General features: G+C 33.5%; 1 protein-coding gene across 5 annotated transcripts in view; it reads right to left on the bottom strand.

The window, feature by feature from the left end:
- Positions 1–25,335, bottom strand: part of LOC145668491 (agrin-like) — a 1,085,796-nt gene that overhangs the window by 940,141 nt on the left and 120,320 nt on the right. For 4 of the 5 annotated variants that reach the window (XM_081736438.1, XM_081736440.1, XM_081736439.1 and 1 more), the window contains exon 2: positions 3,716–4,555. The exons of the other annotated variant lie outside the window; for it this stretch is intronic. In XM_081736438.1, the coding sequence (XP_081592564.1) occupies positions 3,716–4,127 (412 nt within the window). In that variant the 5' untranslated portion in view covers positions 4,128–4,555. The remainder of the gene's footprint in view (positions 1–3,715; positions 4,556–25,335) is intronic. 5 annotated transcript variants of the gene reach the window in all.

The following is a 25,335-nucleotide window of genomic DNA, read 5'->3' on the forward strand; positions in this document are numbered from 1 at the left end:
TCCATACGCCATTTAGGGATTTATCTAATGTCTATACGGCAGAGGTAATGAAGCGGTGCGGTAAAGATGGAAACCATACAGAAATGTTATTCATGCTACGATTGCGCACACATGTACAATGGAAGTCAAAGCAAAGACTACGCAACATGGTTGCATAATCTCCGGGGGCAACGGAAAGAGGTATACCAGATAGAAACTTGTGAATAGAGGGTAGAAATAAGAAATCTTTTGAAATCTTTAAGTTTTACGTTCCACGGTTATGCCGGTTAGACTAAAGGAGACGGTGATGATGAGTAATGAATGAAATGGTGGAATGAAGAAAGTGGGAGGAAACGGGTGAACCCCGAGAAAACCCACGCACACGGTGTTTGTCCACCACAAAGTTCACTTGGCGGGGGCTGGGATCGAACCCGAGACCCCTAGCACCAGAGGTGAACGCTCTACCACTGAGCCACCGCGGCCCCGGTAGAAATAAGAGCTAGTGTAACTAGTCATGTAATGAAATACGTAAGAGGCAGAGTCCACAACGACGTACTGTATTTGTAACATAGCATATTACACAGAGCAGCACTACAAATTACTAGGTCATACGTGCTAACAATAAAGTACCTACTACAGAAGATGTTCAAAGTGCTATCTTCCCACATCTATGGAACGTGCTAATCATGAGTTTCGAACGCATTCCGTCACTCGCAGTGTGTTTCTTAACTGTTCAAACACATCTTTAATGCGGTTTTATAAGTTGGCAAGTTCCTTTCTTCCCTAAGTACGAAGTTCCTTTCTTCACACATTCGAAGCTGTCTAGCTCCGCTCCTGTCCACTTCCGGACTATATGTCATTTAAACTTTTTTCTTGTCTTGGTGCCAGGGATCTGTGGTTTCATTTTTCGCCATTACTTTTGGGAGTTTCTAACAAAACTGCCCCGAATCATTTATAAATTTTACAACTGCATTCATAGCATCACTGTGGGACGAATAGATTTCGTAATTTATTGGTTGATTGATTTGGAGTTTAGAGTCTGGTTCAGCACTCAGACTATATGAGCCGTAAACCTACAGTTTAACGTGAGATTCGAACTACATAAACCCCCACCAGGAATTGAGCCCGGGTCTCCTTCACCGAACATAGGCATGCTAATCATACAGCCATGAAGGATTTATTAGTCATTTATTGTTTTCAAAAATTCAAGTGTTTTGTTCAAAGCAGAATTTTATTTAGTGTGGTTATTTGACTGTTTCGGTATTGCCTTTTTGCCTTTTCATGAAGTGAGATGATTTTTCCTTTCGTAGACTGGTATGTTGTATATTTACTGGACATAATTATGTATTCATTTTGTAACCAATTTTCAAACGCTGTTAAAATCACTTTGTAATCAATTTTTAATCTTCAAAGGTTGTTAAAAACCTATTAAACTGTTAATTGTTCAATGCATTTGAAATGATGTTGTTTCTATATAGCTCATTATGGAAAATCTATTTCACATTAATGGTGTTTATGTGGTAAGAATCATGAATATAAGGTGAAGTTGATCTAGCCCTTTAAAAAAGTAATAAATACCTTGTCCGAGAGTTTTGGCTAAGACCTGATTCCAGAGTAAGGTACTTCTGTCCATTTTACGCAAAAAGAATCTACAATCACTCTAAAAAATCTAGTCCTAGGCAATTGTGCTATATTGGTTTTATTTAAGTGTAAAATCTCTTAATCGATCTCAATCTAAGAAATAATCCTAAATAAAATAACGAATAAATATACTAATGCCTGTACCATTGTTCTATATATGTTTATTCAAAGATACGTACCTTAATGACTGATTATTCGATTGTTGTTGGACGAATTTGTAATTCCTTAGTTTTAAGTTTTGAACTAAACATAATAATATGGGATATTCTTCCACAAAAATAATAGTTTTGGCATTTTTTCCATGAATTTCTAGTCCTTTTAGTTAAACAATAGGCGATTTGCAGATACTTATATCAACAGCTTCGTTCCTAAGTGGTTCTTGCGAATACTTCTATAAATACATGTAATTGAAGGTTGAAAGTTAATGTACAACACTTATTGTGGTTTTGAGTGACACTTGGAATTTTCGTATGTAAAGAGTCTTAACTAAGTTCCCCTACATTTGATAGTTTAAGACAATAAGGAATGTGAAGAATTTAGAAAGTACTTTATCCAATGTCTATAAAATGTAATAGAAGTGTACCAATAAGAATATGTAGATAGAGTTTGTTTTTTCTTCTCTGTGAGCCAGTAATCTTGGGAAAATTACTGTTTTGTGGGAGATTGAATAAAGAGTTGAGAAACAGACTCATGAACTGCCTCGTGAGGAGTATGGGTCAGCAACATGGACATTACGCAAAAATGATAAAAAACGACTGGAAGCTTTCGAAATGTGTACATGGAGAAGAATAGAGAGAATACTGGGTCGAGCGCAAAACGAATGAGAGAGTATTGAAAATGGTGAGAGAGATAAGAACAATTTTAGATATTATTAAGATGAGGAAGAGAAACTGGTTGGGACATTGGCTAAAAAGGAACTGCATCATGAAGGACGTACTACAGGGTATGGTGGCAAGAAAGAGAGGGGTGGGGCGAAGGAGACTATAATTAAAGGACGATATCAAAACAGAGAAACCGTACGTGAAGAGAAAGAGGTTAGTGGAAGTGCGTGTATCATGGAAGCTTCTCAATTGCAGTAAGTGATCTGCCAATAATGGCAAATTACCTATGATAATGTAATATTGGAATATAATATTGGGGGTAGTGATTTCATAATTATCAATTCCCCCCATTTCTGTACTATGTAAAAGGTCCTGAGAACAATTATTAATTCAATCAATTACATTTTTGTAAGGACTAAATTTGGGTACTTTTAAGAACTTATAACATTATAAGTTGGTACTAAATTATTTTCTAAAATTAAAAGAATGATGGAGAACATCCGTATATTGCGATGAAATGTCCCTGTTAGCAGTGATTATTTCAAAGTGCGGACCGAGACAAGGAAGAATTTCCCCTCAGAATTACAAAATTTTGACCGGAGCCATATATTGCATATTCGTGTGCGAGTTAACAGTATAGTACTATATTTCGTCCCGTATATGTTGAAAATCTTCCCCGAGGTAAATCTTAAATTACCACTGGTTGCAAGTTTGAGGCACTTACACCAGGCAAATATTTCAGAAAACAATAACAAAATTATGTTAAAATAATCCCAACAACAGGAAGAGATATAGGTCTCAATTTCTTAAATAGTCGAAATATGCCATAATCTACCTAGACCTATTAGTATTACTAAGGGGGCTGAGTACCGGTACCAACTTTGTTTTTAGTTGATTGATTTATATACTTCTTGACACTTCTCCTTTTTTCTTAAAATGAAATAGAATTCAGTGGTTTGATTTTACTGTCACCTTGAGATCTGTTTAAATGATCCTTACTTACTGAATAAAAGTTTGTGCGAGATAATTTTAATATTTAAAAAGAAATTTGATTTAAGTAATATTATATGTGAGATAAATTTAATTTGAAAAGTAAAGGATTTGTCTATAACTTGAAGAAAAAATCAGTAAAAATCAAATCATTAAAAATCCAGTTAATTTCAAAGAATATATAAAAATACTTAAAAAAAAACTCAATTCACCATAACAAGGGAAAGCTACATTTTACTACTTACGCAGACACTTAAAAGCATTAAAAAGAATGAGGTACGTACAGTTTAGATAGAGGAGAATCCCAGAGATGAGGACGAAGATGACCACTAGGAGGACCAGAATTAGCAACAGAATCGTTGGCTTACACCACGAAGCACAACAAGTTTCAGTTTCATTGGTGGCCGTGACACTTTCACTTTTCGAGCAACAACTAGATGGAGGGCAACAACAGCAACAGACCTCAACCTCGCTGCTGCTGCCCTCTGCATCGTGAGCACTTTCACTTGTTTCTTTGCAGCACGTGCTTTGTAGCTGGCTGCAACAGCAGCAAGGACAACACCCCACTTCATAAGTATCAGTTTTCACAGTTGGTTCGGGAACTGTGGTAGTGTACCATTCATAACCTGAGTGATAATTGGTATCTTTTGGGGATTCCAATTTTGGATTCACCATGGTTTTAACCACTATCCCCATTCCTTGGCAGTCATAAATGAAAATATACACGCTGACAATTTGTCAAACATTTCTCACAAAAAGTTACTACAATAAACTTCATTTGTAAAACTTTAATAACAAAAAATGATATCTTTAGTATCTTTTTTGTAACAAATTATGTAAAAAAGAAACTATTTTTTAACATCTAAGATCTATCATAATATGTTATTAATATTATTATTATTCCAGACGACGTATAACTTAGCGTAGGAAACGTGTAAAATACACACACACACACGAACACATACACACACACTCGTTTTCACTTCTTCATGTTTTAACACTAGTTTCTCATTTTCACCGCACACTTTATTGTTAGTAATCACTTATTCGCGTGTTATAGAAATAGCATCTTCAAATGGATTGACGAAATTGGAAGCTCCTGTAAGTCAGGCAACATCCCCCATCTGAAAAGAGGTTAACATGTGAATATGTTAGTAATCAATACAAAAAGAAAATGTGTTATTATGATTAATTGTTATAGAAAGATACTTAAGAAAGGAATAAATCTATTCTTTCTATTATGTTACTGCTAGGCAAGTACTTTACTTATTTTCTATCTATTGTTAATTAGGGTTTAGTACAAAGTATTAACATGCATGCGGGTACATTTACGATCATTATACTAAAAGGTTAAAGATAAAAAATTTCTATGAATTACTTTATCTATTAAATGTTTAGATCGTTACATAACAAAGATATATAAATATTTCGTTTCATTCCATACAATTTAGATAAATTTTATAAATAAAAATTAAATCGATGTTATCCCTTATATTATCACAAGAAAATGGTTCAACCTTTCGAAACTAGCATTTGAATATTGGCTCAAGTCAAGTTTCTTATCATGTTGCTTTAAGTTTAATGTATCGTAACGGGTGGTCAAGGAAATCCAAATTGTATGTCCAATAGAATATCTCATGAACCTTATGAACGTCTCATTAAAATAAATGGAAATGTCTTCCAGTGTTTTTGAAAATTCTGCTTGTAAAGGAAGGAAGGGGCACTTTCTATATTTACGATTTTTATATTTATAAAAGGTACAATGTGAGAAAACGGCCAAACCATCTGAATATAGTTAGCACTTAGATCGAGTTTTTTTTTTTAATCATTTCCCTTTATTTGAAATAGGTTCCAATTAATTCCACCTGGAGAATGGGATTCAAATATATGTTTCAAACATTTTGCACAAACCTTCTTCTCGTACGAAGAGCAGGCATTTTAATTATTATTTTCAAAAGACAATGTAGATTTAAAGAGTATCGTGATAATTACCTTGATCAGTAAGTTATATAGGTTGGCCCAAAAGTAGGTATACTCTCCTGTATAACATTCTAGCTTATAGGTTTATTTGTTTCGGCTGTTCCGAGCTTAAGATATAAGTAAAAAGACGTTGAGAACAAATAATAAAGAAACTAAGTCTACCTGAAGGACAACAATAAGGAATGATATAAAAAGGAATGAGGTGATTAGTATGGACTGTATACCTATTTTCGGGTCACCCTATTTGGGTTCTTAGATACCAAAATTAAACTTACAGATAGACAAATTAGAGTCATTCAATTTACAATCGAAATGATGAAATTTTAGGGTATTTCTTTAGATTCATTTCTCCTCAACCAATTCCTGATTCGCCTACAGGGCTACTGACAATATAAGCCTATATAAGAGACAAAAAAGGAATTCTTGTTTGTCTATATCTATTTTGCCTAATCTTCCAGTAGAAGAATATTCAGTATTCGAGTGTTTTTATACTCTTTTTCACTTAATTCTATTATTCAGTTTCCAACTGAAATGAAATTGAAATGAGACCAATTCCATCTTCAGCAAAAGAAGTATTCTGACGCGTCTTATTCTTGATGTGTAAGCTATTGACAGTGACGGAGCTGACAGAAAATTAGGTGGCGGCAATAATTATTACAACAGTCAGTAAATTATTCTTGTTATTTAGCAACAATGGATATACACCACAAGAGATGATTTCCAAAGGTAGCCTTGGGGGGGGGGAGAATATCCATCGGAACTTTGAAATTTCTACCACCGATCGTGCTTAATATCAGTTAGCAATATTTTTTTGCAATACGAAGTTTCACTGAAAGTATGCTTCCGCAAAAATCTGAACTGTCCATCACCCCTTAATTTCTTGTATTGTTAATACTCTCTGAAAATGTGAAACCTAAACGTGAGAAGCTTTTAAGATTTTTTATAATAAGCTTAAATATCTATCTAAATTGCCTCACAAATGCTGAAGTTTGTAGAATTCCTAAGTAAAATAGGTTTCGATCAGATATAATTTCTCTGAAGACAGTTTAAAAAACTTAAAAAAGAAACTCTTAGACGATTTTACACATTTAGCTCTCTTGTTTAATACATTAGAAACAACAGAGGCAGTATAATGATCGTACTATAAAAACGATCCGAAAACTATGTAGCAGAACCCCTGTGGTCTTATGCAACCATAATCACGGTAAGGAATGTCTGGTTGCCTATAAGCAAGTCATTTACTATAGTTAACCCAGCATCCACTGAGGTGTTTCATATGAAACACCTAGAAACATTTTACATTTTGTCTTAGCGCTAGCGATAAACAATAGGGTTGTCCTTCCACATTGTGGGAAGTCCGTATGTTTACAAAAGCTCATTCATATGTAATTGTTTGTCATACATATTTTTATTTTCCCTTAGGCCTATACAAGTTAAGCTTCAAGTGTGAGTTACAAGAACAGTGTAATTTAGTGTACGAGCAGGTCCCTCAGAAACATTGAATGTAGATAGCCTTACGTACGATATTGTAACTAGTGTATGTACTGTATAACCACTGTATCGATAAAGGAGCATGCCTAAATGGCATTTTTCTTAGTCATTTTCGACAATCCGAACTACCTGTGGTCCCAATTAGTTCGGATTTACGACTTCCTACTGTATATATAAACGGATTGAATTGAGAATGGAAAATGGAAAATAACATTACAGAAGTGAACAATATGGTAATTAAATAAAACGTCTGTAAGTCATACTACTTGTACATGCTTCACACTGTAGGAGTAAGGGTGGAAGCGCGTTGTGCTATACACTTGACCGGGATAATAAGAAAATGAAGTATTGACCGATATGTGCTGGAAAATTGCATGTCTTTTAAAAGAAAAATATATGATATAGACTACTAGTTGGGTGAAATAATAAATGTTAATTATAGGAATGAATTAACATCCTATTTATCATTGCAGTTGAGTAGCTGAACAATAGAAATTTGTATTAGAATACTATTTGTATTAATGAATTGGGAGGAAACTACGTTGTATTTTGGTTTTGTATGTGATGACTGTTCGATAGTAGTAACCTATTCCACATTTCATGAGCTCGCCAACTAGTAACTAGCGTGTGGGTCTTTGGTGCAAGGGGTCCCAGGTTCGATTTCCAGTGGAATATACTTAACATTTCAATTTACTATGAATGTTCGGATTCCAACTTAAACTGTAGGCCCACGTCTCATATAATTTTAACGCTAGAAAAATAATGTTAAAGTAAAACGGATCTTTGTAACATAAGATAAACGTGTTATACGTCACATGCTCCATCAGATACATAAGAAGAATTCGGGAGTTTCCATATCTTCTTTCTCATATATTTTTTCGTTTTTTTTTGTATGTGTAATTATCCAAGCGGAGTGTTGAGAAAATATATCTTTAGTAATTTGTTTTTACGTTAGTAGCGTTTTTGATCCAAATTATGGGATTGATTTATGCATTTGTAACTATCATAAGATGATTTTGTTTTCTTTCTAATACAACTCATTTACGCTTATATAGCCATTGTCTAATACCGAAATGTGGTCTTCAATAAATGGAAGTATATCTTTATTAAATTATTTTACAAGTAATGCGTTTTAGATTTGAGAGAAAATCATGTTATTATTTGTTTGTGCTAATATGCGAATATGTGTTAAAAATAGAATATAATTCCATTAACATTTTTTCCTGATCAGCGCAATCAAAATTCTTTATTCATGATTCTTAATCATATTTTTTAAATAGTATTATATCGAGTCTTGAGAGCACAATTGTCGTATGTCCAGTTTTCAAATTTTTAGGAGACTGTTTCGAAGTGGTAAGTGTGCCCTAGCAAAGCAGAGAGTTTGAGTTTTGCGACAACTGTTCACTATGTATTACCAAGGAGCTATTTACTGTGGACATTTGACATTTATGCACCTGACATGGAAGTATGAAACTATCGAAATAGCTAACAAAGTCAATATTGAGAAAAACTAGACATATGACATTTGTGCTCTCAAGACTCGATATTTTGGAGATCTTTTGATAAATACAATTCTGAAACTAGGTGTGTACTGAGAAATAAGGTTGAAGGAAGTAATTATAATCATATTAAGGCTACCATTTCGATTCTAGTTCTTTCGAAGTACATGGTGACGCAGATAAAAGTAGCTCGTGTAAGAATGAAAGAAATGCAGTGAAATTATAGAAACGAAGAGCTGAAATGGAGTTACTATTTATTTACAATAAAAAATAGAGTGAAAATAGAGAAAAACAGTAAAAAATTACATTTAGAGATTATGTTGAAAGTGACCCCCTGCGACATCAATACACAGTTCTGTAAGCGTATTCAGATACACCCGGCGTAAAGTTCGGATATCGATGGCGGCAAGTTAATCGGTAATGTTGTTTCTCAGTTTCAATATTGTGTGTGGATTAGTTTCATATACTTTGCTCTTCAGGTGTCCTCACAGGAAGAAATCACATGTTGTTAAATCCGGTGAACGTGGTAGCAAAGTTCATTCCTCAGAGAAGACATCATGGACAGGGATACCTTAGAAGTGTGGTATGTTGCTCCATCTTGCTGGAAGAAGCAGTATTGTCTTCCATATTCAGTGAGTTGAGCAGAAGATGCATAAAAAATGTCCATATATGCAACTGTGTTGAGGGTAGCGTCAAACAATTTTGCGCGTTCCTGTTACACTGCACCAAACGCCGATTTTTTAATTATGGAGTGGTTGCTGACAAACAATGTTAGGGTTCTCTGTTGCCCAGTAGCCCGTGTTCTGTGAATTCTATGACCAGAAAAATGAAACGATGCTTCATCACTCATGATGTAATGGAAAGGGTCTAACAGACCATCCTTGATGATATTCAAGAATGCTAACAAGAATGGTAACAATCGGTAAAACTTGTATGTTGATTTTGTATGTTATTGATTGTTGAAGAAGTAATCAATAAGAATATCGATAATAAGAAAATATCGATAATTGCATAAACTGTCCATTGTTGTAGCTGTTTACTCAAATTTAGAAGCCGAAATATTGCATTCGTATTCAAAGGGGATGCGGGCTACCCTTAACTGCGCCACTCTGTATATTTTTAATGTTTTGGGGAGAGAGGGAGATTTGTTGTACTTTTATGTGGGTTTTATCCGAAGAAAACAATGTGAATTTTTAGGCTAAGGAAATTCCACCAACTGTAATTAGAGGTCAATTCAACCCTTGTTCTTGAATAATTTTAACTCCTAAAAATTGTGAAAGGTCAGAAAACCTCATCCATTATGTAAAATTCAAATATTTTTTAAATAAAATTATCGTGAAACATTTTTTCTTAAATCGTGAGGTATGATAAATTCATCTTTTGTTTCTTGTCAAACTTCAACCGCAAGCAATATGAATTCAAGTTAGCAGGACGCTTCTGAACTGTGCATTTAAATATAATAAGCAAAAATCGCTTTTCTCACAAGTTAAGTGTATGATTGGACAGGTCTTGCATATAGTGAACTGAAATGTCAAAACAGTGTGCATTTCATAGTTAAATTGCTTTCATATATTCGACTTTACTGATTACAGATGAAATTGCAGTAAGCAGAAGTATTTTACACTATTTCTATATCCTGTATTTATATATTTGCAAGTAGATCTGAAGGAATATTTTCTTACCCATTGAAGAAAAAACAATTTTGAAGTGTGCAGTAGCAATTTTCCTAGTAATTAGTTAGTAACAATTATCTTTAGTTCTAGTCACGCAATTTCATGTTTATGATGTTGAGTTCAGTTTTTTTTTCTCCAGCGAAATAACAACGATTATGTCCGAGTAAGCAGTTTACAGCTCCCTCATTCGCGAAAGTATTGCCAATATCCTGCTTATATTGCAATCAATCTATATTAATTACTTATAAAAGTCTACAATGTTTAATAAGGATATATTCTGATTTATTAAAGGAGAAAGAAACAGTTCCAAATTTACCGTTTATATGACAATGGGGAAGTTTATGTTCCGATATACAGGTATTATGTCAACGGAACATATTGACAATGTTCTCTTCACTTTGCTAACATTCTGTTATTGTTCTTGTTTCATTATTGAATGTTTTCACTGAAAGCAAAACTTTCTCTCCACCTACATGAGTTACACCGTATGCGTTGACAAGCATGTATTTCTGGTTTATTTTTAAATTGTCATAGTTTGCTATAAAAGGGTATGTATATCTAGAAGACAAATAATCGTATGTAAAATAAGAGTGCATCAAATATTTCTGTTCTATAAGCTTCATTAGAATCTCAAACTGTAAAAATTTTTGTATATTATTATCCAGATTGTGATGACATGATTTAAATGTATGTGTGACGGACACAATTATAACCAAGGTATATAAAATAACAGGTAGCCCCAGTTCGCGATTAGCGTTGTGATTGGCTTCCTATCCGTGACGTCATGTGGAGGTATCGGTGAAGAATTTTTCGCTTGCCTGCTTGTTACACTTCGCGCTTTATTCGTAAAACTGGAATCAATACATAATTATGATATTCCTTGTCTTTCCAAATTCAAATAATGAGTTATTTCTACTCACAGATGAGACACTATAATGTAATAAGTATATAAATACCGTCAATAATGATTAATTATCTATACAAATAAAAATGAATATAAATGTTTACTCGCTAATTCATTCTAGAGCTTTGGACCGATTTTCATAATTTTTAGTACCGTACATGAGTTGACCTGGCCTAACTAAGATTTTTATCACATTACTTTGATTAAAGGGCGAATCCTAAGGGGTAGAAGGGGTTCAAAACTTGTACCTAAAATACAGTATCTCACGAACCTATCAAGTTAGAAAGATGAAATTCGGTATATAAACTCCTCGTTAAGCTTAAAGATAAACATGTCCCACTGTTTTTGAAATTTTCCGTTTTTAGGGGAAGAGGGGGCATTTTCTATTCATTGTAACAATGTTTGATTGCTAACTTCTCCTCGACCGACTTTAACGATTTTTGGTATTTTAATGCAGCCAGGCCTAACTTAGGATCTTATCATTTTTTGGCTCGCGATGAGAGGAGATAGGAAGGAAATGACAAATAATCAAAAACAGCCGAAACTGGTGTCCAGTCCATAATTTTCAGGGTCACTGAAATGAATAGTAACCAACCGATACCGTTTAAAACCAAATTCATCCACTTTGGGCGTGGGGAAGGGTGGCATTATGGATTTTTGTCGTTGCACTTTCATTGAAACGTGAATCCTAAGGGTAGAAGGAGTTCAAATGCTTTCCATAAACCAATCCTCTCAATAAGAACATTTCAGGTAGTAAGATACATAAAGCAAACATTATTCAAATTTTCATAGATTCCGGGTATGTAATAACAAATTAGGTTAGGTTGTGTTAGGATAGGTTAGGTTACGCTAGAAATCTAGTCTATCCTAACCTACCCTAGTCTACCCTAACCCTACCCTAACCGAATCTAACCTAACCTAATTTGGTCAGGTTAGGTTAAGTTAGGTCAGGTTAGAAACCTAACCTAACCCGTTGTATTTAGTGTGTATTACCCAAATTGTCAGAAGTCGTGACTGTAAAATATTCGTTTATTACTCAATATAACACATTTTACATTATGTATTACAGGTTATAAATTGCACAGAATTTCTATAGAGTGGTATATGTACATAAAAGAACCACCTTCACACGGGGAATTTGCAGTTATTTGTTCTACACTTTGCCCTTCGATTTATCAGAATTTAGTTTATGTGGCTTAGCCCCCTCTCTCGGCCAGCCCTTCAATTATAAGAATATGGTAAGAGTGCACTTTGTTCAGAACAAAGGATTTTGCCACACGATGTGGCATTCGAGAGGGAATAAAATCAATGTGATTTGTACGTAACAGGTTCGGTTCGGTTATACAAGATCAGATTAGGTAAAGTTAGGTTAGGTTCGGTTCGTAATAGGTTCCTATGAATGTTCTGCTCAAAGTGCACTTTGAACACTTTGCCAGAATAATGTTTCAGATACTTAACAAAACTTACGAATATCATTCAAGCTATAGAATATATAAGAGTATGCATTTATATTCTCTTTGGTACCCTCTTCCACTTCGCTTTACTTACATAAACTCCTTAAGCTTCAGGCCCTCAGAAACAAATGTCATAAAAATAAAATTAATTATTGTTGTTATACACCTGTTTTTCAACTTGACTAGTGTCTAGTTTATTTTTCCCCATGCCAGTTTGGTATCAATAATGAAAGAACAGCGTCAGATCTTAAACACTACTTTTGCAGGAAACTTAGAAGCTCGGTTTTTCACACTTTTTGATAATCCTCTGGTGAAAAGTGAGCAGAACATATTCTTGCGTTATCCACATTAAAAGTGTTCTTTCGCTTACAGCGGGAAATCAATCTTCTTTGAAGTTCATCATTTTCAGGGAATCGATGGAACATTATTTCATTTGTATGGCTTCCTGTGTTATTAGAATGAGCTACTGCACACGTAAGATAACTTTTGCCCACCTTGAAACAGTAGTGTAAATGTTTATGGAGTATTTCACTTATTTTGAAAAATACCGTGATACCTCCACGTGACGTCACCGACCGCGAAGTATCCTGGGAAAAACGAGAGCAGAAAAGCTATCCCGAGAGTCCCCAGATTATAACGAAAGTGAATTATTGCTTTTCAAATGTAAATTTAAAAGGAGGAAGAAAAAGAAGATAGAGTAGTTATGAGTACCGAAGTGTGAATTAAAATGTCGATTAATATATAGAATTTTCAGTCTAAATACAAAAATTCGCACAGAATATTGTGGGCTTGGATAATAAATTGTATCTTCTACACAGTCGGTAATACTCATAATTATATTGATGGAAGCTAAAATACTTATACAATGTCATCCTAAAGCAAACCAAGGTTCCACAACTTCAGTTTCGTTCCTGTCGAGCTATCTTCATATTCCAGTGTGCATACCTTCTATTGTTCTTATGATCCCTGAATATCATAGACAGCAGGAATTAAATAATTTACAAGGAAGACATATATTACAATAAAATATTATATCGAGATACTGAATCCTCTATTGTCATTTGCGAAAAAAGAATGTGTCCATAACTACACGGTGGCTGTGGTAATACCCTGGAGAATTTTTGTGTATGACTATGTTTTACAGTTATTCGTTATAAGCAGATTCCAGCGGAGCAGGTCTCGCAGGTTCGTTAAGCGTTACGTTTGTGGTTAAAGTACCGACTATTCCTGTGATATACTAATAGCAATAAATGTAAGGATGCAATCTGCTGTCGAAAGGATATTCGATAAAATGTTCTGAAAGTTTGGTAGATACGAAGGTGCATTCTGTTGTTGAAGCCTCACTTGATAGGATGCTCCGTTGACCTCTCATGTTTGATAGTCTTACATCAAGTTGAGGAGAAAAACTAATCTCATGAACACTACCGCTCACTGATGATATCTGAACTATTTATTAAGCTAGAGACTGCAACCAGTCGGACTGAAAGTGACATCTTCAGCAAATTTCTATATTAATCTACTGCGACTGTCTCCTTCGACTTTCACTTTGACTTTATGTTTTCCGCCTGAAGCCGGAGAAGAGTTCAGTAAACACATTTCATAGTTTAAATTATTTAAACATTAGTATAGAAAAATAATAAGGAACAAACATTTCCTATGGAAGCTTTATCGCAGTTGTCTTTCAGCTAATTTTCAACTTTTGAATAATTACCGTACAGCCAAGCAATTTTCCGTAAAAAAAAAAAATCCTATGATTTCTGACAAAAAGTATTTAAATTACATGTATTTCGGCCTGTCAGGTTCTGTGTCTTAGATTTATTTATTAATGTTAATAAGAATAATCATTTAATTTTTATTATATGATTAACGTAAGTATTGTGTGTTCTGATAAAATAAATAAATAACGAGTAAATATTGAATGAAAATTAATTAAGTCAATTTATGATTATAGCATAAATTGGAGGAAGGATACTTATATTATAGTATGGGCTGTCCAATGCAAATTATACATATACGTTTATATTGCATGAATTTGTCCACAAAAGTAATCTTAAATGTAGTTATTATATTTGTTTGATTTCTGATTCACATAAATAACTTATGAGTGAAATGCTTTAGCTGTACTGTACATATATTTTTATTTTGAAATATCAAAAAGGAGACCTATACGAATTGAAAGTCTTATTTTTCAACTGGTTACCATAGTTACAGAAAATTAATAGCACAATATCTATTATAAGATTTGTACTATCTACTACTATCAACATAAACTCATTTGTTTTTCTACAAGTTTTGCTTTTATTTTTACTGTTAAGATAAAATTTTAATTAAGACAAAGGAATATTACATTTGAAATAATTATTGGGTAGTTTCTATAAAATATTTTCCTTCTTTAGAGCAATAGAGAGTCAACAAAGGAGTAAAAAAAACTGATAAAATCCAATATTGAACTTGGATAACTTAATTAAATAAGCACAAATGAGGAGGATTTGAAATACACATTGAATACGTTAATGCATTGATTTATTGGATTTCACTTACATAGTCAGATTGCGTAATTTATGAAGCAAAACCATTTAAAATTTCCGCATTATGGGTTAATACTCATTGCTAATGGCACCTTAAGCGATTCCCTACTATGATTATTTTTATTAATTGTATTTCTTTACAACAGAACAACTCTCGTATTGTGTTCGTGATGACAAGAGAATTGTCACAAGTCCCGTGGGCTGCACTTGTTTACCAAGTTTTTGATCTCAACACATTGTTCTAATGTTACATGATTCATGACAATATATATATATATATCACTTCCATTATTTGTTCCAATATATATATTAGTTTATATATATATATATATATATATATATATATATATATATATATATATATATATATATATATAAACTAATGAAATGATTGTACAAACAATGAATAACTTTCATTAACCTTTAGATATGCTAGTCATGACAGATTATACTCCAATAATAAATACGATTTAATATTATTATATCACATTCTCACACCCTTCCTGAAATTTTCATGACGGGAAAAAGTTTTGGTATTCTCGGGAAAATAATAGAACTAAACTGATTTTTATAAAAAAAGAAAGAGAAGATCAAATATTTAACCCAAATCAATTATTTATCTGTTAAAGTAATTATAGTTTCATTAAGAAAGTGCACAAATGTCTGTCAAGTTATCTAAATTGTACAGGGTCAGGCAGGACCAGATAAACGTGGATCTGTGAGAACGCTCCTAGTATAGACAAAACACAAGTATTAAGAAGAGTTTCGAAGTTTTGAGGGGGACCGGACCCAGTGGACCCTCTCATTGGATGCCTTGATTGTATGCTTCCTTTTAATCTCTACTTTTGGTATCTTCTATTACAGCATTTATCAACTGATCATGTTAATGCAAAACCCATATATACAATAGTAGTTGCTTCCAAACCAATAAAGTACCAACATGGCAGCATCAAATTTATTTCTCATCAAATATTTACAAAATAAATGTTATATTACTTCTGGATATCATAGAAGTAATACAAAATACTCTAACAGCTGTCTGTTTATATGGTTCAGGACATAATTACATTTACTTCTGTGTATTCTGTTTAAACTGCTATAAGCTTACACACTCTCTGTAAGCCTTCCTTGAAACATCAATATGTTCAAAATCGGATTTGATATTTCAACTGTGGAGTAATACAATAACAAATAATGGGCATAAAAAGTTAATGAATTTTAAGTTTGTGTTACAGTATATATGCACGTGGAAAAAATAATCTATTATACATATAACATACAAATAGTATCAGCAAGACAACTGATTGACAATGTTGCAGCTAATACTCCGGGGGGATTTTTTCCTGGCCAAATCGTAAAAGCATCACTGATTCCTTCTGATTCACTCTTTCCTTAAGTCATATTATTTACAATAATTATTGTGTTTACTTCAAAAACAATTTTATCTTCATATCTAATATCTGTACGACAGTTAAACTTGGTAAATATATAGCCTGTTATATGTAATACGTTTCGGTGTACCTACCGTGCAGGTATCTTAATCTGGGGTTCCTATATAACTACCCAAAATTAAGAAAAGAGAGTTATCAGAAAATAATCCCGTGAAATGTTTTACCATGGCTTGTATGCATACATGCAAATGATATCCAGTCAAAAAACTTATTCATTCTAAAGAACTTGAAGTAGAAACCTTGAACCTAAGACCATTAGAATACAAGTAGCAGTTTCCTAAATCAAAATACACAATTTTCCTTTACATAAGACATGTTTTCAAACAACCTTCGTTCTATTTGTTTTAATATTTTCGGAAAACGACCTTAAAGGCTTCGACAAATAACTTAATATGATGAATACTACTTCGTGTTGTGAAGGTGTTTTTTCGTTTGAATGAGTAAATTGTTTATTTTATATCATTATTTAAGCAAGATAACTGGCTAAATCAAAATTAAATAGTTTTGCTTTATGAACACATCAATGTGATTTAGATTGACACATAACGATGTTTTACGTATTTGTTTGTTGAATTTCTTGTCCTCGTACAGTAGTTTAAACAAAACCTTCAACTTGAGATTGATTTACTCTGTATAATTAAGAATGACGGTGACATCTAATTAGAGGAAAGGAAGCGATTGTGAAAACTTGACGTATAGTATCTGGTATATAAACCACAAGGATTCAAAAACAGCTCTTGTCTATTTACAAAAAATCCCAGAAAACTTAGAAAGAGCGTAGTTTGGATGTTTTCTAGAACTGCGAATACTTCAGCGTGTTCATGTGAAAACCTTGAACATCTTCAAATATTTCCAGTTCTACGAAATGCATCAATCCTACAGTTTTTGTCGGTTTTATGAAGTTTGAAATAAATGGTCAAGAGCTATTTTGGAGCTGGACGGCTCAAATGATCTAAAATCGATTTCCTAGTACTGCACACACAACGAGGTGAGTGTTTTATAAAATTTTCTTGATCTCTATTAATGTACAGTACTTATAGTTAGTTCAAGGAAAGTACATTTATTGCGCCAGATACTCAATAGCATTACCTGACATGTAATATTAGACTGATAAATGACATTGTGTTAACACAATATATTTCCGAGTTTTATGTAAAGAGTACTAGCCATTGGATTGAAGATCTTCCATACATTATTCTTACATAATTATAAAGTAGATGACACAAAATTCGCTGGTTTAACGCAAATGTTCTGCCTTTATCTTCTTTTGATCTACGTTCAGTTCCTTTCTTCTTCTGATCTAAGTTTGTGTATTTCAATTATACACTTCTGCGCTTTCTTTTATCTTTTTCTTCGTAGTGTCAACGCAATTGATCTATTAGCAATACTGTGTTAGCTTCGTGTGATCTTGAAGCACACAATTTCCCATCGGTGACTTTAGTATTTTGTTAAGTTTAAACTACCACGATTATGCACCAAGCCTAAGGGAAACGATGATTATGTTACATGCCTGAAACGATGGAATGAAGAAAGTGCGATAAAACTATAGAACTCAGAGAAAACCCACACACACACTATTTTATCCACTACAATGCCTATTTCGCACGAGCTGAGATCGAACCAGAGTCTCTAGAACTAGAGATAAGTATTGTACTTGTACTGCTGCGGCCTTTAGTATCTGTTGTAGTAAATTCTCATTTTGTTAAGTAGGTAAAGGTCTTGGTTTCAGATTGGACGCTATGAGACGAGATTTACAAGATTCGTGTAATAATAAGTAGGTGTGTCTTCACCCTGAATCATTAGAAAAGTGCCACGCAGCTAAAAAGGACGTTTCATAGTCACGTGGCAACGCTGCACTGCAAAAGCATTTGGGGCTGCGGTGAATGATTAGTAGAGAGTTTACCTCTGGTGCATAGGGTCCATAGATCTATCCCAGCTTGCCCAAAGTATACTTTGTGGTGAAACAATACAGCGTGCGTGGGTTTTATCGGGATTCTTCCTTTTCCTTTCATTTACAACAAAAGCCAGTGGCTGTTTTACAAATCATCTTCATCATTCAAGTTTTCACTTAATGTTGTGAAAATACAGGGAAATATAACATAGAATAAGGATAGTACTAAAATATTCAACGATACAGTAAAGCATTAGTATTCATAATCTTCATTTAAATAGTAACTATTATTATTTAATATTGGTCTTATTTTCTGTGTTACGTAAATTTACGCAAAAGACAGATAGTGAAAGATATATACAAAAGAAATCTTTCTCTAAGAATTTACAAGACGGATATTTTTGTCAAGAAGAACTCTTCGATGTTTCTTAGCATCAAGAAAGCAACTCCCAAATACACTGAAGGTATTATTTTTCGCATAATCATAGTATCAACTTAATTTAGGAAATGGTGGAGTAGTTTTAAAGGCTTTCCCTGTGCAAGAAGGAACAAAGAAAGAAAAGATGAAAATGAAACTTGATGTAAGTAAAATCCTGCAGGAAAGATGATAAAGACGACAAGACTTTTTCAAAAAAAGAAGTACAAACAGCAGCAGCAGTGGCGTCATCTTCATCTGTCTTGCTTCCAGGATTCTTACGACGACTACATACAGTGGTACTACTTACTTACTTACTTTTGTTTGATCTTGATGCCTAAAAAGGGGGGGAGAGGAAAGTAAGGAGAGAAGAAACTTTTCCCTCTAAAACTCCTCCTATGAGTTTATAACAGGGACTCTCTCTCACCACCCGAGGCTCCTTCTCTATATCTCCTTCTTACTTACGACGACGAAGTCTTTTGGTTTTGCTTGTAAAGATGGCTGTGTCCAATGTTAAGTTTACTTTCGTGCCAAAGAAGTAAAGAAGGGACTCCCTTTAAAACAGTTTTGCTTGTCCCGCTTTCTCTCTCTCTCTCTTTCACTCGAGTTCCTTGCAAAACTTCTTAATGTTGAAATGTCTTTTGACACGAGAACACGAAAGGAAACAAGTGCCCAAGGCATCGGTGGAAGAAAGAAAGAAAGAAGAAACGCTAAGCTTCATGTGAAACTTTGTTTATGACTCTATTTCTATTGACTCTATTTTTTATATTTTTGGGAACAGGAGAGAAACGATATTAAATAAGAGAGAAATTATTAACTAGGAAACTGTGATAGAATTTTAATTAGTGAAAGTTGCTCATTAAAGTTTCCACATTAAAAAGAATCTGTTATATAGTTTACGTAGTGACAAAGCATAGGGAATGTAGTAATATCTTTATAACTACTATGTGATCAAATCACTCATATAATTTTCAAACTGAGAAACTTTGAATTAGGCACTAGGAATACCACCAGTTTCGTAATACGGCTTTCGTAAGTCGTACGTGCATAATATTCCATGCGTCAAAACACAGTGGTAAAGGAACTCTGTACTTTACTTTTAAAAAATCCAAGGGAAGAACCTTGCAAAAGCACAAGAAAGCCTTCGTACATTTTGCAGAAGCAAAGATTATGAAAGATTTTTGTCTATTTACTATTACTGGATATTTTTAATCTCCAAATATCTGAAGAGCCACTATATTGTTTCCTCGTCAATTAATGGAATTTGAAACAAAATTTCTAATTTTAAGTCTAACTATTATGCTCTTTGGGCTAACGGAAACAAATGATTAATGAAAGACAATGATTATGAATTAATTGGTGCAGTAATTATGTGGGAAGAAACGGGAGAATCCCGGGAACATCACACCAGAAGTAAGCGCTTTATCATTGATATACCATATCCTCTTTATTTATTTGCATCTATATACTACGCTCTAGAGGATCTAGTATAGCCTATTTTAGAAAAAAAAAACGAAGCCGAAAACCGAAACAAATTATGATTGCAGGTACTTCCCTTGAATTCCTCATTTGAAAATCTTGTATCCTAAACTTACGGAAAACTGAACTGTTTATTTACAATGGATTATAAATGACCGAATCCAGGATATTCAGTTATACCTCAAAGTTGCTGAGTTGTTATTGATAGTCCGCTACTAAATGCAGACCTTAGTATGAACACGACACCAGTTTCAACAATACTTAGAATACAGAAGCAAAGAACAGCAGCAAGTTGAATCGAACAGTTTGATGCATCCCCTTGAGTAAACACATTTTATATAGTTAAATTTTTAATTCTATTCTTTCAGAAATAAATTAATGAAACCCAATTAGAAGAATGATATGAAAAATAAAAGACATTTTCTCAAGAAAATTATTCTTTGTCCATCAAACCTGACATTCATAGGTAATTTCAAAGGCAATACAAAAGCTACACTTGCACTTCTCGCTAGTTTAGTGGCTAATGATTGTACCTGGTGCACAGGGTCCCGGATTTAATTCCCAGGAGGTAATGCAGAATTTCATCAAAAGGGGTCCAAGCACTCAATCTTATATTTCTTCAAGACATATGTACAGAGTTTCTCAATACATATCTTAATATAATAAATCTTTATCTGTACGTAATATCTTGCACAAAAGTTGTTAAGCCCCCGAAACCTACCCTTGTGTTCGTCATTGATTAAAAGTACACATGTGAAAAGAAGGAAAATGTATTTACTGTATTTCCCTCTTTTTAGTTACAGTCTTCTGCTTCAACAGGACAAGTAGCATTTCCTTATTCTAAAAAATGTATAGTAGTCTATTCTACAACCATATTTTGTTGAAGTTTCTCCAAATCCTTTATCTTTGATGCTTTGATTGGAACTCTCTTTGTAGGATAAACCAGAATTCTTGGAAATATTACTGGACCCAGCTCTGAAGTGAGAAAGAACGTATGATGGATGAGACTATCGATATCACTGTACCTTCTTAAATATTTTTTTTATTCTCTGTGTTATATTTAGAGTAATGATGCAAAATGCTCTGAGAAGATACAATTTTCTCGCTCCTTGGATTATTCTTGGTTTCCTCAGTGACAACCATTTTATTATAAAGGGTTTCCTTCAGCACTTATAATCAAAATTAGATAACTTTACTTCATTTGCCAAACAATTACCAAAATTAGTATTTGTAATTTCAAATTATGTAATCCTTATGCATAATGAAGTACCTCCCATGTCTCCTTGCAAGGTCTTGATTGCAAGCCATAAAGCAGTGTCCTCTCATAAAAAAATACTGCTTAATTTATGTGATTCAGTCAAGAACACTAGATATTAGCATAATGCTTTGCTTTTGTTTTCTCCGGGAGAAATTCGATTGAAAACAGCAAAGTTCTGTTATCTCTTTCGTGAAATAGATTCATTGGGAACCATTTCCTTTATTATAAATATATTATGCTTGCATTTATCTTGATGTTTGTTATGTAAAGGACGATGACTGAGTTGCTTTAAACAATGTTACTCTTTAACAGAAAGTCTAGGCACTGATTGTTTTACATGAAGCCAAATGACAATAACAAAATATATCCTACACCCTGTCCTTCTTACGACTCTTGCGTTTCAAAACAATATTTCTTGGCTTTATGCTTGTGTATCAACAGCTCAATAGCACCAGATATGCTACACTTTTTACTCTAGCCGATTTTATTACATTTCCTATGTAGCTAGGTGTATATATATATATCTTTTTCATGCGATCGTTTAATATAGCTCTCTCGTTTATATGTGGTTAGCGTATGAGTCTTTAGCGCGGGAAACCCGGCTTTGATTCCCAGCGGGAGCTCATGTGGTTTGGATCCCATGTTAAGCTACCAGGTTTATGTCTCTTATAGCTTCGGTGCTCAAAAGAAATGCTAAACTCCGATCCAATCAATAATAATTCTTTCAATACACCATCATCATCATAGGTATTTTAACATTATTGACAAATCACTTGCTGCATCTGAGAACATTCCATGACCCATGGTCTTCAGCTAGCCTCTTGGTCTTCACTATTTCACTATCAAATTCAGTATTACTCATTCTATTTGTTAAATCCAAAGCTACATGTAGCTTTTCAAATCCAAAGCTACATGAAACGTAAACTTGCTGTTTCGGGTGGAATTCAAGCCACCGTTTTCAATATGCTTTCTAACCGGTAATCGAAACCAGGATCTCATGCATCAAAGGGAAGCGCGCTAATCATTAAACCAGCAGAGAGAGTAGTATTATTTACATTCCAGCTTAACCATCTACTTCACTACGTGGACTAAACGACAATGAAATCCTCTGTAATATATATTTTTAATAAAAATGAAATCCTCTGTAATATATATTTTTAATAAAAATGATTGAGTAACAGTATAGCAAACTTCAGCTGCATAAGTAATGTATTTTATTCTAACAGCATTAGTCACAAATCTTTGTTTTTCATCCGACGGTTATTCCGGCTAGGCTAAAGAGACGGTGATGATGAGAAATGAATGAAACGGTGGAATGAAGAAAGTGGGAGGAAACGGGAGAACCCCAAGGAAACCCACGCACATGGTGTTTGTAAAGCACAAAGTTTACTTGGCGGGGAGCTGGGAAAGCGCCAGTCACTGAATAATGACATTTTAACAACATCTCAATTATAACATGCCCTGTATTCCTATTTACAGATAAGAAAAGTTACATTATTTTTACAGTAAATGATAGTCCTATATATAGAGATTCTGAAAAACAGCAAAAAATTAAAATCGATAAAAGAGTGACTGACGTCGATTTAACAAAAAAACTGATTCATATAAAATTTTGTTTTGGAATTAAAACAAATATGATATATTCACACATGAAATTATTCGTTCAATCCTATTTGCGATGCACTTTTGCAATAAAAGGTCAACCATTAATTAATATTTTGTGGAAATTGTTACTCATAATTCTAGAAAAAATAAATCATTTTTTTAAAAGAAAAATTAATAACCCGTGTTTATGACGTGTAGAATAAGGAAACATGATTGAAGTGAATTATTATGAAATAATTGGCAGAATTAGGATGTGGCTGGAAACGAAAAAAACTCCCAGAAACACGCGAATATAATTTTGTCCATCTAAAAGTCACTTGGTCTGGGATTCATTCAAGGGGCCCTTTGCACCAGAGATCAGCGCTCAATCACTGATCTACCGTGAAGGACGATAAAAGATTGAACTCTTCACTCAGAATAGGGACTATGGAATATCAATCCCAGTACCTTCAAGAGATAATTACGTAACTGAAACATATTTAAAGTTTTTTTTTTTTTTTTTTTTTTTGGTAAAGGTTCAACAGATGCAACCTGAACAATCATTAATAACGAAACTAAGCAACTGAGCCATTGCCTGCAATCTGCACAAAACGATTTAATATTCCTTCAGTTCAATTTTCGCTTTAAGCCGTCTTTAAGACAAACTTTTATTACAGTCTTTGTGCACTATTATACTGAGAGAAACTCAAGATATAAGCGTAAAATCTCTAAAAGACACGCAAGAAAGATTTCGTTCTCTCCTTTTTCATTGCAAATTAACCATTTCAATCTTGGAAACAGAAAAATGAGGTTCTAAGTTCTGTTCAAAAGCAGTAATGAGGAATTTTATCGCATTACCTATCCCGGAGACTTCAAGTGGAAAATTCCAGTAAAGACCAGCCTTAAGCCTTTAGTTTAATACACGGAGAAAATGGTGTGTGCACATTAACAGATACCGTTAGGTGTTAATTCTATTTCCGTTCACAAAGTTAAAACTTCCACACGAGTTTTACACTTATTTCCAAAAATTAATGGCAATAATATTTTTTTCTTTCTTTTTTTTTTAAAAAAGAAAGTATATAGTTTGTCATAGGAAAGTAATTTACAATAGGATTGAAGATCTGATACTTTGAATGTGATAAAATTGGAAATAAAATTAAGCTGAATTAATAGTTTCAAAAAAGCATCTTTCAAAGAACACTCGTTTGATTTGCAGTAGATACTGATGTTATTGTAATAATTTTATGGTATTATATTTTTTGGTGTTTTGGGTGATAATAAGATAATACATAATAATATAACATAGTCTGAAGGTAAACTTAAATATGCATAAACAGTTTTATCAAATAAGAAGGAACTTCACGACGAAATAATCTATCTCGTCGTGAATATATATAACGCTACTATTTCGTCAAAACCTATCGTGATGAAGAATCTGAAACTGAAACTCAGTATTAATCATTTCCAATTGGGCGATGTATGACATTGAAGGTTTTTTTTTTCAAGTTGAGAAAAGCAGATAGAAACAGAATGAGGGGAGAGAATAATGTAAGAAAACAGAACAAATAAGTGTTGCCAGTAAGCGCGTAGTCATTGGTCTACTAGTATGCCGGCAAACCATCGAATACTCTATGGATTATTGCCTATCATCATTGGGGAGAAAATAACGTAGGGATACAGGGCAAGTAACTGTTGTCAGTATTCGCCTAGTCATTGATTCGCCTGCAAAATCATCGAATACTATATGAATTTTTGCCTATCATCATTGTCTTTCATCAACATCAGATTACCTGTCAACTCCTGCCCTTTCCGCGTAGTTTATGGAGAAGTAGATAAGTAACCTGTGACGTCACAATGCATTCAGTTGGAAATGCCAACCTATACAGAGTTAACTTTGTATGTTGTAATATGTGGATGCAAAAGTTGAACGCTGAACCAAAGAGATGAGTACAGGTTAAAAGTGCTTAAGAACAAAAAGAAATAAAGAAATAAAGAAATAATAGAAAATATGTACATGATATGGACGTATCATTAAAATTATTGAGAGTAATTAGATTTAGACGTCTAAGAGGTGCTCAACATGTGACTTGGAAGGAATCCATAGATCATTGGTCGAAAGGCAAGCAGAGAAAAAGACCTTCAAATATGTTAAAAATAACAAGAAAATTATTACGAAAATGATCATGATAAGATAATATCTGGTAATATGGACAATAATATATCTTGCTATGTTAAATCAGCATAGAATTAACAGTGTGCTTCTGTTCTTGGGAAATGATTTATTAAACCACAAAGGT

Source organism: Thermobia domestica, chromosome 13 (assembly GCF_964235325.1).
Source record: "Thermobia domestica chromosome 13, izTheDome1.hap1.1, whole genome shotgun sequence".
NCBI lineage: Eukaryota > Metazoa > Arthropoda > Insecta > Zygentoma > Lepismatidae > Thermobia > Thermobia domestica.